The sequence below is a fragment of the Saccopteryx leptura genome, chromosome 4 (genome assembly GCF_036850995.1).
Source record: "Saccopteryx leptura isolate mSacLep1 chromosome 4, mSacLep1_pri_phased_curated, whole genome shotgun sequence".
Taxonomy (NCBI): Eukaryota; Metazoa; Chordata; class Mammalia; order Chiroptera; family Emballonuridae; genus Saccopteryx; species Saccopteryx leptura.
In genome coordinates, this window is record NC_089506.1 from 211,329,095 (window position 1) to 211,342,369 (window position 13,275).

The following is a 13,275-nucleotide window of genomic DNA, read 5'->3' on the forward strand; positions in this document are numbered from 1 at the left end:
TGACCTGCGGTCCTCCCTGTTACTAATGGGACTTGGGACGGGGGCACCTCTCACAGCTGCAGAAGCCTGGCCGCCTGCCTGACACAGCGCTACCTACGCTTCAGAATGGGACAGCTGTGACCGACCTAGCCTGGGACCCTTTTGACCCCCACCGCCTTGCTGTGGGTAAGGATGATGGGTGCTGGACTTGAGGGAGGGTCCCAAGGTCTTGAGTAGGAGCAGGGGCAGCCTGGGTATCTTAGGCTGAGCAGTGAGGAGTCCCTTTGCTCTGTGCAGCTGGGGAGGATGCCAGGATTCGTCTGTGGCGAGTGCCCCCAGAGGGCCTGAAGGAAGTGCTTACCACACCAGAGGCTGTGCTCACAGGTCAGGTGGGCCCTGGTAGGGGTAGGCGGGCAGGGCGAGCCTAGCTCCTGAGGAGTTCAGTGTCACCCCGTGCCTCATCCCCAGGGCACACAGAGAAGATCTACTCTCTGTGCTTCCACCCGCTGGCGGCCGACCTCCTGGCCTCCTCTTCCTATGACCTTACCGTTCGAATCTGGGACCTTCAGGCTGGAGTCGAGCGGTTGAGGCTGCAGGGCCACCGGGACCAGGTAGGACAGCTTTGGGGGCAAGTACTTAGCCATAGGATGAGAGACCACCTCTTACCTCTTCACCTGCCCCCAGATCTTTGGCCTGGCCTGGAGTCCCAATGGGCAACAGCTGGCCACAGTCTGCAAGGATGGATGCTTGCGGATCTATGAGCCTCGGAGTGGGCCTGAGCCCCTGCAGGTAAGTAAGATAGGCTGGGGGCAGTCCTCAGGCACAGCGGGGGGCCTGGCTAGGCCTCATGTACTGTATTCCAACAGGAAGGCCCAGGGCCCGAGGGGGCCCGTGGAGCCCGCGTTGTTTGGGTATGTGATGGTCGATGTCTGCTGGTGTCTGGCTTTGACAGGTGAGGACCGAGGAACTGCCATCTCTATTCCCAGACTTCAGGAGCCACTTAAGTCCCCCTTAGATAATATATGCAGAAACTGTCTTCAGCCATCACTTACTGGATGGATGGGTGGGTGAGTGGGTGAGTGGGTGGATGGCTGGGAGGGAGGGAGGGGAGGAGGGGAGAGGGGATGGGAGAGGAGAATGAGTCAACTGGGGGCCCAGAAGAATGAAGGCTGTGCCAGCTGCGAGGAGCTCATGCCTGGTCGGAATCGAGTAAAGCTCACGAAACAGACGCAAGCTAAGGATTGGGCATTTTTCACTTTGGAGGAAGGGTCAGAGAGGCTTCCTGAGGGAGGTGTCATCTGACCTCATCTGAACTGTGCCACAAAGAGGCTAAAAACCAGCGGGTATCAACTGTGGCGGCAAGGCCACGAAGCTGACCAGCCTAGCTGGTTCAGAGGGTGGGAAGCAGACCTGGGGGAGGAAAGTCCAGGCTTAGTGGGCCACAGCGGCCACGGGACAGGTGCTGGGGCCCAGACTGTGCTGAGGAGGGTTGGAGGGTGGCAGAGAGTGGCGATGGGAGGATTGGAGGTGGGGCTGCAGATTAGTACACTGTTGCTGTATTGGGTGAGGCCAGAAGTTCTGAGGGCTAGATCATGAAAGAATGGGCAGGGCCTCTTCTCTGGCCCTGAGGCCCTGAGGCACCCTCTCAACAAGATCAGGGTTCTTGCTGGAGTCCTTGTCCTGCCCCATGCCCCTCCAGCCGTATACACCTGTTTCAGTCCCCCCCTCCCTCACCTCACCACAGCCAGAGTGAGCGCCAGCTACTCCTATACTCAGCTGAGGCCCTGGCCGGCGGCCCCTTGGCAGTGCTGGGGCTGGATGTGGCTCCTTCCACCTTGTTGCCCAGCTATGACCCAGATACCAGCCTGGTGCTACTCACGGGCAAGGTAGGCTGGGGTGCACATGTGGGGGTGGCGAGCAGATGAGAGGATGTTCAGCAAAGGCAGCTTTAGCTAGCTACCTCTCTCTCCCACGTACCCACGCCTGCCAGGGTGACACCCGCGTGTTTCTGTACGAGCTGCTGCCTGAGGCTCCTTTCTTCCTGGAGTGCAACAGCTTCACTTCACCTGACCCCCACAAGGTGAGCCTTCAAATCCTGTCCCACCCCTACCGCCCCATCCTTCTTCCCTAGGTGGCACTGCATGGCTCCCCCGCCCTCTTGTGGCCATATGGGAAAGTGTTGGGGCCTGTGGGTTGGGCTCAGCCTCTCTCAGGAGCTTGTTGTTAAACTCAATCCTTATTAGTATTTTTTAAGTAAAGTTTTTAAAAGATTTATTAATTTGAGAGAGACAGAAATGGAGAGAAAGAGAAACATTAACTTGTTGTTCTACTTATTTATGCATTCATTGGTTGATTCTTACATGTGTCTTGAGTGGGGATCAAACCCACAACCTTGGTATATTGGATGATACTCTAACCAACGGAGTTACCTGGCCAGGGCCAAACTCAGCTAATATTTTTTTTTTTTTTTTTTTTTTAATAGAGGCAGAGATAGACAGGGACAGACAGACAGGAACGGAGAGAGATGAGAAGCATCAATCATCAGTTTCTCGTTGCGACTTCTTAGTTGTTCATTGATTGCTTTCTCACATGTGCCTTGACCGCGGGCCTTCAGCAGACCGAGTAACCCCCTTGGGTCTAAGCTGGCGAGCTCTTTGCTCAAGCCAGATGAGCCCGCGCTCAGGCTGGCGACCTTGGGGTCTCGAACCTGGGTCCTTCCGCATCCCAGTCCGACGCTCTATCCACTGCGCCACCGCCTGGTCAGGCTCAGCTAATATTTTTTAAGGTTATTTATTTATTTATTTGACAGAGAGAGGAGTGGGCAGGGACGAGAAGTAGTTGTTTCACTCTAGCTGTTCACTGGCTGTTGATTGTGTGTGCCTCGACCAGGCAAGACCAGGGTTTCTAACTAGCAGCCTCAGACTTCCAGGTCAGTGCTTTATCCATTGTGCCACCACAGGTTGCCAGTTCAAAACCCTGGGTTTGTCTGGTCAAGACACATATGGGAGGCCCTGGCTGGTTGGCTCAGTGGTGGAGCGTCGGCCTGGCGTGCAGAAGTCCCGGGTTCGATTCCCGGCCAGGGCACACAGGAGAAGCGCCCATCTGCTTCTCCACCCCTCCCCCTCTCCTTCCTCTCTGTCTCTCTCTTCCCCTCCCGCAGCTGAGGCTCCACTGGAGCAAAGATGGCCCGGGCACTGGGGATGGCTCTGTGGCCTCTGCCCCAGGCGCTAGAGTGGCTCTCGTCGCAACAGAGCGACGCCCCGGAGGGGCAGAGCATAGCCCCCTGGTGGGCAGAGCGTCACCCCCTGGTGGGCATGCTGGGTGGATCCCGGTCGGGCGCATGCGGGAGTCTGTCTGACTGTCTCTCCCCATTTCCGGCTTCAGAAAAATACAGGGGAAGAAAAAAAAAAAAGACACATATGGGAGTTGATGCTTCCTGCTCCTCCCCCCTTCTCTCTCTCTCTCTCTCTCTCTGTCCTCTAAAGTGAATATAGTTTTTAAAAAAAGTTAAACTATATATGTTAAGTTATATGAACCTGCAAATATTTTAAAAGAAGGCAATAAATCATTTATCATTTCCTAAGTATTTTACCCAGTTTTGTTACCTTTTGTGCCATTGAGGTTACTTACATCTGTCAGATCTGTCCAGTGGAAAATACTATATTGGTGGCATGCTACGCACATTCCTGCCCACATCTGAACGCAACAAGTCAGGGAAATCAGCCACGTAGTCATTTTCAAACCATGGAAACAGCAAATACTACAAATCAGGGTTTTCCTCCTGAGAGCCAGTTGTTGAACATGTGCCAACACACTTCTGTCCAGGAATAGGCCTTGGTCTTAAGTGAGGGGTTCTGGTACCCTGGGAGCCCAGGTGCCCGCCCAGCTGTGAGCTTTGGGCTCTAGCCCCAGCATGACTCCCCTACCCTCTCAGGGCTTCGTCCTCCTGCCCAAGACCGAGTGTGATGTGCGCCAAGTCGAGTTTGCCCGGTGCCTGCGGCTTCGCCAGACCTCCCTGGAGCCTGTTGCCTTCCGGTTGCCCCGAGTCAGGGTGAGGATGGGGCCCAGTATGCCAATGCCTACCTCCTTTCGGGGCTTTGGGGCCTGACTGTCCCTGTCCCAAACTGCCTCCCTCACTGCTTTTTGGGGTACCTGTTCCCTTCCTACTGAGATTCTAAAACTCATGCAAACTTCAGGCGGGGTCCAGGTCTGGCCATGCGCCCCTCCCAGTGCATGCCGGTGTGCCTTGGCCGCCTGATCCGCAGGACAGCCCCTCCCTCCCTCCCTCCTTCCCTGCAGAAAGAGTTCTTCCAGGATGATGTGTTCCCAGACACGGCCGTGAGTTGGGAGCCGGCGGTCAGTGCCAAAGCCTGGCTGGGGGGCGCTAACAGACAGCCCCGGCTTCTCAGCCTGCAGCCCCCGGGCATGATCCCAGGTAGGAAGAGGGAATGGCGTGGGTAGGAAGCAGGGAGTGAAGGGGCAGCAGGCAGATCCTCTGTCCCTGCTAGTGTGCAGACACCTGTGGTTCTCCTGAGGGTGAGGTGGCTGCGTTTCCAGGCTTAGTCTCTAAGCCACTGTAGGGTAGGCCCGGGTCTGTTTATATTGCCATCACAAGTCCCCGGCCCAGACACATGCACACTCACACACTCACCCATGTATGCAGCCTGGTGCTCACAGCAGGCCTTGTGAACAGAGGGTTGAGTAGCTGTTCATGCCACCTCTGGGAGTCTCTGCCACAGAATCCCCTAGGAGACTGGTTCCAAAGGGCTGGGCAGAGAGCCCCCACTGAAGGGTCTTATGCCTGACACTTGTCCTTGCCCTGCCCAGTGAGCCAGGCCCCCCGTGAGGCCCCTACCCGGAAGGCCCTGTCCTCAGCACACTACCTGGAAGAGAAGTCAGACGAGCAGAAAAAAGAAGAGGTATGCACAGGAGAGGGCTGGCTGTGGGGAGGGCATAGGTCCCTTCAGTTGTCTAGCCTGACCCTAATTGGGACCAGAGCCACTGCCACACCCCTCTCATTTGGAGAGCTTGATGGGGAGACCTTCCAGAGCCCTGAGGTTGACTGCTGCTTCCCAGGGGACACAGGACTCAGGAAGCCAGGGAATAGCGGAGAGAAGCCATGCCCCAGCCTGTCCCAACCTATCCAGAACTGGAGGTTTTGAACCCAAGTGTGTTTCGGACCCTGGTGCACACTTGAACCTCTGAGATGGTGTGTGGTGACAGCTGCCCTGTGACTCCGATGCTGCATGTCACAGTGTGTCTGTCTCTGGCTCCCCCATCCCTGTAGAGCTGTCTCTTTCAGTGAAAACCATCAACTTTGTTGGGGCTCTAACGAAAATGGCTCTTTCATAACCTTGATGGGGTTCAAAGTGGGGTCTGACATTCCCACCTCTTCTCCTGCCCACTGTCCCAGCTGCTAAACGCCATGGTGGCAAAGCTGGGGAATCGGGAGGACCCACTCCCCCAGGACTCCTTCGAAGGTGTGGATGAGGACGAATGGGTGAGTAAACGAGTGGGCCTGGCAGCCCATCTCTCCCCTACTCACCCCTGCAGCACGTGCCACTTCCCTTCTTGGATGTCATCTCAGTTCCCTCCCATTTCTTGGTTTATCTCCCCAGGACTAGTCTGTCCACGAAGCCACTTCTCGCCTCACCTGCTGTTGCCACCTCCTAGAACCACCTAGTACCCCTGCATACTGCATACCTTACCCTCAAACTGGAAAACACCTCTTGGCTTTGGCACAGCTCATCCCAGAAGCCCTGGCTTTCTTTGAGCCTTGGGCACTTCCACACCCTCTGGACCCTGCTAAAACACCCATGGATTTTCTGCACCTCTGCTTTCTCTGGTATTGCCCACTTCTCCTCAGCCACCTGCTGGCATGTGGAACTAGAGGCATGGGGGTGGGATGAGGATGGGGGTTAGTAGCATGGCAATAACCTGGGCAGGCCCTGGGCTCCCTCTCTCCCTACTCTGACCTGGGCTACCTTCACCCAGCACCTTCAGTTACTACTTGCCACCTCATCTTGCCTGCTGCCCCAATTCTGGTCATGGGCCTTGGGGGTCAGCCCCCTGCCAGGCCGTTTGGAGCAGCACTGGCCTCGGGTCTGGGACCACTCACCCTGCTCCCCAGGCTTGAAGCCAGAAGAAGGGGCCATCACAGGCTGGTGGCCCGATTAAGGGAGTATGAGCCCTGCAGGGACTTGCCTGCATGTGCCTGGGATATTTTCAGCAATTAAAGTTTTCTAAGCTGGCCACCTCTTGTGCTGCTGTGGTCTCTGGGCAGGCTGGGACGGGAAGGGAAAAGGAGTATAGGTGAGGGTTCCCTCTGGTCCCAGGTTCTACTTTGCTCTAGGGGCCATTCCGGCTGCATGCTCCTGAGAGCTCATTCATTCATTCAACACGAAGGTATTCAGCACTGCTCTAGATGGTAAATACTATAAAGCAGATGGGGGTGATGTGAGCCTCTCAAGGTACTTATTATAGTCTTATGCAGGGAGCCAGACCATGTGCAAATAAAGAAATAGAGAGCTGTAAAGAAGACAAATTATGTGGAAGGGAGCAACTGGGATGCAGGGGGAAATAGCAGTCAGGGTCTGAGAAGGTGATATTTAAACTGAGAGGTAAGACCTGAAAACTGAGAGAGCTGTGAGAACATTTCAAAGGGTAGGATGGCTTGGGTGCTGAGGGAGGAAAGAATTTGGAAAGTTGGAGGAAAGGAAAGAAAGGCAGTGGTCCATAACAGTGCAAAACAGCCTGATTTTCATTCATTCAACAAACATTTGGTAAGTGCCTTTCATAGGTCAGCCAGTCTTCCAGGTGCTGACCTCCAAGAGTGGAGAAAAGAGATAAAAGGTATCCACCAAGAATCCACATCCTAGCAGGAGGGAAAAGATTATAAACAATAAACATAAAAATAAATGAGTGATATAATATGGTAGAAGATGATAATAGCTTTGGGAAAAAGGGGAATTTGAATGGAGATTTACTCCAGACACAAAAGCCACATAGAGTATGATTCCATTCATGTGAAACTTCCAAAACAGGTAACTCCATAGAGGCAGAACGGATTCATGGTCTCCAGAGGGAGAGGGAAGTGGGCAGTCACTACTCTTGGATAGCAAAGGTGTTTTTTTTGTTTGTTTGTTTTTTGGGTTTTTTTTGCATTTTTCTGAAGCTGGAAACAGGGAGAGACAGTCAGACAGACTCCCGCATGCACCCGACCGGGATCCACCCGGCACGCCCACCATGGGGCGATGCTCTGCCCATCCTGGGCGTCGCCATGTTGCGATCAGAGCCACTCTAGCGCCTGAGGCATAGGCCACAGAGCCATCCCCAGCGCCCGGGCCATCTTTGCTCCAATGGAGCCTTGGCTGCGGGAGGGGAAGAGAGAGACAGAGAAGAAGGCGCGGCGGAGGGGTGGAGAAGCAAATGGGCGCTTCTCCTATGTGCCCTGGCCAGGAATCGAACCCGGGTCCTCCGCACGCTAGGCCGACGCTCTACCGCTGAGCAAACCGGCCAGGGCCAGCAAAGGTTTTTTGGAGGGTGATGTGATGAAAATGTTCTGGAACTAGTGATTATGAATATACTAAAAAGCACTGCCGGACTGGGTTGCCGAGGACCCAGATTCAAGATCCTGAGGTTGCCAGCTTGAGTGCAGGCTCATCTGGTTTGAGCAAAGCTTACCAGCTTGGACCCAAGGTCGCTGGCTTGAGCAAGGGGTCACATGGTTTGCTGTAGCCCCGGGGTCAAGGCACATATGAGAAATCAACCAATGAATAACTAAGGAACCTCAATGAAGAATTGATGTTTTTCATCTCTCTCTCTTCCTGTCTGTCTGGCCCTATCTACCCCTCTCTCTGACTCTGTCTCTTTTCCAAAAATAAAGTAAAAAGCACTGAAATGTACACTTAAAAGGTGAATTGTATGGTGTGTGAATTATATCTCAGTAAATTTGTTATTAAAAACAGTTGGTACCCAGGTGGGCTTCATTAAGAAGGTGACACTTGAGCATCGGCCTGTCGTGCAGGAGTCCCGGGTTCGATTCCCAGCCAGGGCACACAGGAGAAGCGCCCATCTGCCTCTCCACCCCTCCCCCTCTCCTTCCTCTCTGTCTCTCTCTTCCCCTCCCGCAGCCGAGGCTCCATTGGAGCAAAGATTGCCTGGGCACTGAGGATGGCTCTGTGGCCTCTGCCTGGGGCGCTAGAGTGGCTCTGGTCGCAACAGAGCAACGCCCCAGATGGGCAGAGCGTCGCCCCCTGGTGGGCATGCCAGGTGGATCCCGGTCGGATGCATGCGGGAGCCTGTCTGACTGCCTCCCCATTTCCAGCTTCGGAAAAATGAAAAACAAACAAAAAATAAAAATAAATAAAAAAATAAAAAAAGAAGGTGACACTTGAGCAAAGACAAAGGAGGGAATGAGCCTCCTTCCCAGGCAGAAGGAACCTGGAATAAAGCCTGTTTTGAAGTTTTCTCTTTTCTTAAATATTTGTGAGAATTTGGTATGGTGCTCATGTTTGTGAGGTGTTGTATGTATATGGCATATTTTTAGCCTCACATAGTTTGAAAATATCAAAATCAAAGGAATAAATTGGCCCACTAAAACCAGCGCACCAACCTGACCAGGTGGTGGCTCAGTGGATAGAGCGTTGGACTGGGACGCGGAGGACCCAGATTCAAGACCCCGAGGTCGCCAGCTTGAGCGCAGGCTCATCTGGTTTGAGCAAAAGCTTACCAGCTTGGACCCAAGGTTGCTGGCTCAAGCAAGGGGTTACTTAGTCTGCTGAAGGCCCACGGCCAACACATATGGGAGAGCAATCAATGAACAACTAAGGTATGCGAACGAAAAACTGATGACTGATGCTTCTCGTCTCTCTCTGTCTATCCTCTCTGACTCTCTGTTTCTATAAATAAAATAATATAAAACCAGCGCACCAGGTTTAGCAAGAAGGCTAGAGTCCTGGGACCGCCCATCACCCGCCTCTGGTTATCTTCCGAGGCGGAACCGCCTCCAACTCCGCCCATGTCTTGTGCATAACCACTGGCGCTCCGTCCCTCTGGATCGAGGCTGTGCGCATGCCCAGCGCGGCATCGCGCACGCGCTCTCGGTAGCCTCCCTTGACCTTTGACCCACCGGCCGCCCTTGAGCCGGGGCCGCGGGACCTGGAAGCAGCAGTGAGTACCCCGAGGCAGAGCGGCCGCAATGGTGAGGCCTGAGTCGGGAGCTGCCCAGGGAAGGGGAGGCCGTTCCGGGTGGGAGCGGCGGGTTTCGGCCGGGCTGCTGGCGCCCCATTCCCCTTACATGCCCGACGGGAAGCGGGCGGGGGCAAGGTAGCCGCTGGCGGCCTCGAGTGAGGGAGAGCCTACTGGCTGGATGGCAAGGCGGATCTGGTCGGCCGGAAAATGCCCAGCAGATGTGATCGCCGTGTGCGCTAGTCCATGTGCGAACAGCCTGAGGTGGAGACTGGCCCGACCCATGAGCCCCTGCTCTGGCCCTGAGGTAGTTGATGGTGTCACCCTATTGCCCCCATTTGAAAGCTGGCGAAATGGGCTCTGAGACTTTCTCACTAAAATGGCAGAACTGGCTGGGGCTTGGACCAGGCCCTGCGACACTGAAAACTGAGCGTTTCTGCGGTACCATTGGCACCTAGAGTCAGTCCATACTGGCTGTGTCAGTTCACTTGGGTCCTGAGCTCTACCCCGGAGGTTCTGTATATGTAAGTTCCCCAAGTGATCTATGCAAGGTTCTGGGAACCGCTTCCTGACAATGGTAAAGATAACATAAGAGCCAGAGCTGAGATTTTATGTAGATTTTCATTTAGTACTTATAAAGTCAGTGCTCTCACCGCCCCCATCTCACAGAGAAGGAACCCGAAGCTCTGAGATTTTGACTCCTCCGGGGTCACGCATCCCACAAGTGTCGGAGAAGTCTTGAGCCCAGTTCCTTCTATGTCCTGAGACTCAATGTTTCCCATCGCGTTATTCCTGTCTTGTAATAGGTTGAGGTCTATGATGATCCCTCCCTGTACTGGGTCCTTCACACATACTCCCACATGTGACTCTGAGCCACCCTTAAGGGTTGAGTAAAAGTGACTGGAGAAATTTGTGTCCTATAGGACAGTGGTCCCCAACCCCCGGGCCGCGGACTGGTATCGGTCAGTGGGCCATTTGGTACCGGTACGCAGAGAAAGAATAACTTACATTATTTCCATTTTATTTATATTTAAGTCTGAATAATGTTTTGGGTTTTTATTTTTATTTTTTTTGTATTTTTCTGAAGTTGGAAATGGAGAGGCAGTCAGACAGACTCCCGCATGCGCCCCACCGGGATCCACCCGGCATGCCCACCAAGGGGCAATGTTCTGCCATCTGGGGTGTCGCTCTGTTGCAACCAGAGCCACTCTAGGGCCTAAGGCAGAGGCCATGGAGCCATCCTCAGCGCCTGGGCCAACTTTGCTCCAATGGAGCCTTGGCTGTGGGAGGGGAAGAGAGAGACAGAGAGGAAGGAGAGGGGGAGAGGGGGGAGAAGCAGATGGTGCCTCTCCTGTGTGCCCTAGCTGGGAATCGAACCCAGGACTCCCGCATGCCAGGCCGACACTCTACCACTGAGCCAACCGGCCAGGGCTGAACAGTGTTTTATTTTTTAAAAATGACCAGAGTCCCTCTGTTACATCCGTCTAAGACTCACTCTTGACACTTGTCTCGTAAGTTTGACAATTATATTTAAAAATACCACAGTTTTTACGCCGGTCGCATCATTTTATTTTGTGCATTTATCCATCCCACCCTAAAGGCCGGTCAGTGAAAATATTTTCTGACATTAAACCGGTCCGTGGCCCAAAAAAGGTTGGGGAGCACTGCTATAGGAGAAGGCAGGCCAGACTGTAAATTAAGGCAATATGACAGTATATTATTAGGAAAAGAACGAGTACTAAGGGAAAGTAGAAATGTGAGGAGTCTGGATAGGTTTCATTTGGGGGAATGACTTAGTCTTGAAGATGTTGGATTTTGACACTGTTGGAGTAGAAGGGAGGATAATTCAAGGCTAATGAGTATAGAGTATATTTGGCAGGGTGATGAAAATGTTCTGGAACTAGTTGCAAAGCTCTGTAAATACACTAGAAAGCACTGAATTTTGCACTTTGGAAGAATGACTTATACGGTGTGTGAATTCAGAGATGCAGACATTTCAGGTAAAGAAGTAGGAGAGCTGATCTAGGAGTAGATGGTTGAGAGAGGTGACGAGAAAAGGAACCTCTCATTTGTAGCTGGGCAGAGCTGGGGAATAGATTGAATTTGGAGGCGATGGAGATGGAGAATTATGTATATTTTGGGGGATGGCGAGAGCAGTGGTTTTTAACCACTGGTTTGCATAGCAACAGTTAAAAACCACTGGACTAGAGCCCTCCTTCAGCAGAAGGAATGGGAGGCATTTGGAAATTCTGTCCAGGGGCTTAGAGATGATGAGACTTCAGTTTGGCTAAAGCAGAGCTGATGGGGACTTGGTTAAGTGTAACATTCATTCAAATACATATCAGGCTCCTGCTGCACCAGCCACAGGCCTAGCCCACCCATAACCATGGCAAATGTAATACAGTGGTACCTTGAGATATGACTTTAATTTGTTCCGTAACCAAGCTTGCAAGTCAGTCAATTTGTATATCAAACAAATTTCTCCCATTTAAAAAACCTAAATAGATTTACTCCGTTCCAGCCCTGTGAAACATCCCCAAACCATCCTAAATTATGAAAAAAGACGTTTTTAATTAAGAAACACACATGTATACTTTACCAATGCATAACAAAATATATGAAATAAAAGAAAAAAGTGTTATTTAGTACTGTATTCTTACCTTGGAGACAGACGAGTGTGGCTAACGGAGGTGAATGGTGGAGGAGGAGGAGGGAGGGAGGAAGGGATGCAGGCACTGTAGACACGGAAACTAAAACTGCACTTTCTTAACGCTAAATGTTATCTAAAACTGCATTTTCTTTTCTTTTTTTAATACTTTATTTATTGATTTTACAGAGACAGGAGAGAGAGGGGAGCATGGAATGGGAAGTATCAACTCATAGTTGCTTAATCTTAGTTGTTCATTGCTTATTGTATGTGCCTTGACCAGGGAAGCCCAGGGTTTCGAACCAGCAACCTTGGGTGTTCCAGGCTGAAGATTTATCCTCTGCACCACCACAGGTCAGGCTGCATTTTCTTTACTTTAAACAAAACTAAAAGCCTGACCAGGGGGTGGTACAGTGGATAGAGTGTCGGACTGGGATGAAGAGGACACAGGTTCGAGACCCCGAGGTTGCTAGCTTGAGCGCGGTTTGAGCAAAGCTCGCCAGCTTGGACCCAAGGTTGCTGGCTTGAGCAAGAGGTTACTCGGTCTGCTGTAGCCCCACGGTTAAGGCACATATGAGAAAGCAATTAATGAACAACTAAGGTTTTGCAATGAAAAACTAATGATTGATGCTTCTCATCTCTCTCCGTTCTTGTCTGTCCCTATCTATCCCTCTGACTCTGTCTCTGTAAAAAACAAAAACAAACAAAAAAACTAAAACTGCACTTTCTTTACCTAAAATTAAACCACAAAAACTAGCATCAGCTTCCCGAATCACGACTCGTATCTCAGAATTTCACTCAGATCTTGAACAAAAATATGGACAGAGTCGCAGCTCGTATCTTTTTTTTTTGTGTTTTTCTGAAGCTGGAAACGGGGAGAGACAGACTCCCGCATGCGCCCGACCGGGATCCACCCGGCACACCCACCAGGGGGTGACACTCTGCCCACCAGGGGGCGATGCTCTGCCCCTCCGGGGCATCGCTCTGTTGCGACCAGAGCCACTCCAGCACCTGGGGCAGAGGCCAAGGAGCCATCCCCAGCGCCCGGGCCATCTTTGCTCCAATGGAGCCTCACTGCGGGAGGGGAAGAGAGAGACAGAGAGGAAGGAGAGGGGGAGGGGTGGAGAAGCAGATGGGTGCTTCTCCTGTGTGCCCTGGCCGGGAATCGAACCCGGGACTTCTGCACGCCAGGTCGACGCTCTACCACTGAGCCAACCGGCCAGGGCCACAGCTCGTATCTTTAAAAAAAAAAAATTGTATGTTGATCTGCTCGTATCTCAAGGTACCACTGTAGTTGTGGTCCTGACCTCCTTCCTGCCTCATTGTGATACCAACAGCTGTTTACAGGGGCCCTACATGAACAGAGCTCCCTTCCTGCCTCCGTGTGTCCTTGAGAAGAGGGTGAATCTCAGTGGCTTTTGCTGCCCACCAGCCTGAGGGCCTGTAACTATTCCTTGAAG

General features: G+C 52.5%; 1 protein-coding gene across 5 annotated transcripts in view; it reads left to right on the forward strand.

Annotated features, from left to right (window-relative positions):
- Positions 1-13,275, forward strand: part of LOC136403683 (mitochondrial import inner membrane translocase subunit TIM16) — an 82,497-nt gene that overhangs the window by 60,884 nt on the left and 8,338 nt on the right. For 3 of the 5 annotated variants that reach the window (XM_066382712.1, XM_066382710.1, XM_066382711.1), the window contains exons 17-27: positions 57-165; positions 277-363; positions 448-590; positions 664-768; positions 846-931; positions 1,724-1,865; positions 1,970-2,059; positions 3,914-4,030; positions 4,279-4,414; positions 4,807-4,898; positions 5,393-5,479. In XM_066382712.1, coding sequence (XP_066238809.1) covers positions 57-165; positions 277-363; positions 448-590; positions 664-768; positions 846-931; positions 1,724-1,865; positions 1,970-2,059; positions 3,914-4,030; positions 4,279-4,414; positions 4,807-4,898; positions 5,393-5,479 — 1,194 coding nt within the window. Of the gene's footprint in view, positions 1-56; positions 166-276; positions 364-447; positions 591-663; positions 769-845; positions 932-1,723; positions 1,866-1,969; positions 2,060-3,913; positions 4,031-4,278; positions 4,415-4,806; positions 4,899-5,392; positions 5,480-5,597; positions 6,232-9,048; positions 9,182-13,275 lie in introns of those variants that run through there. The other 2 variants (XM_066382713.1, XM_066382714.1) reach the window with 2 other exon arrangements.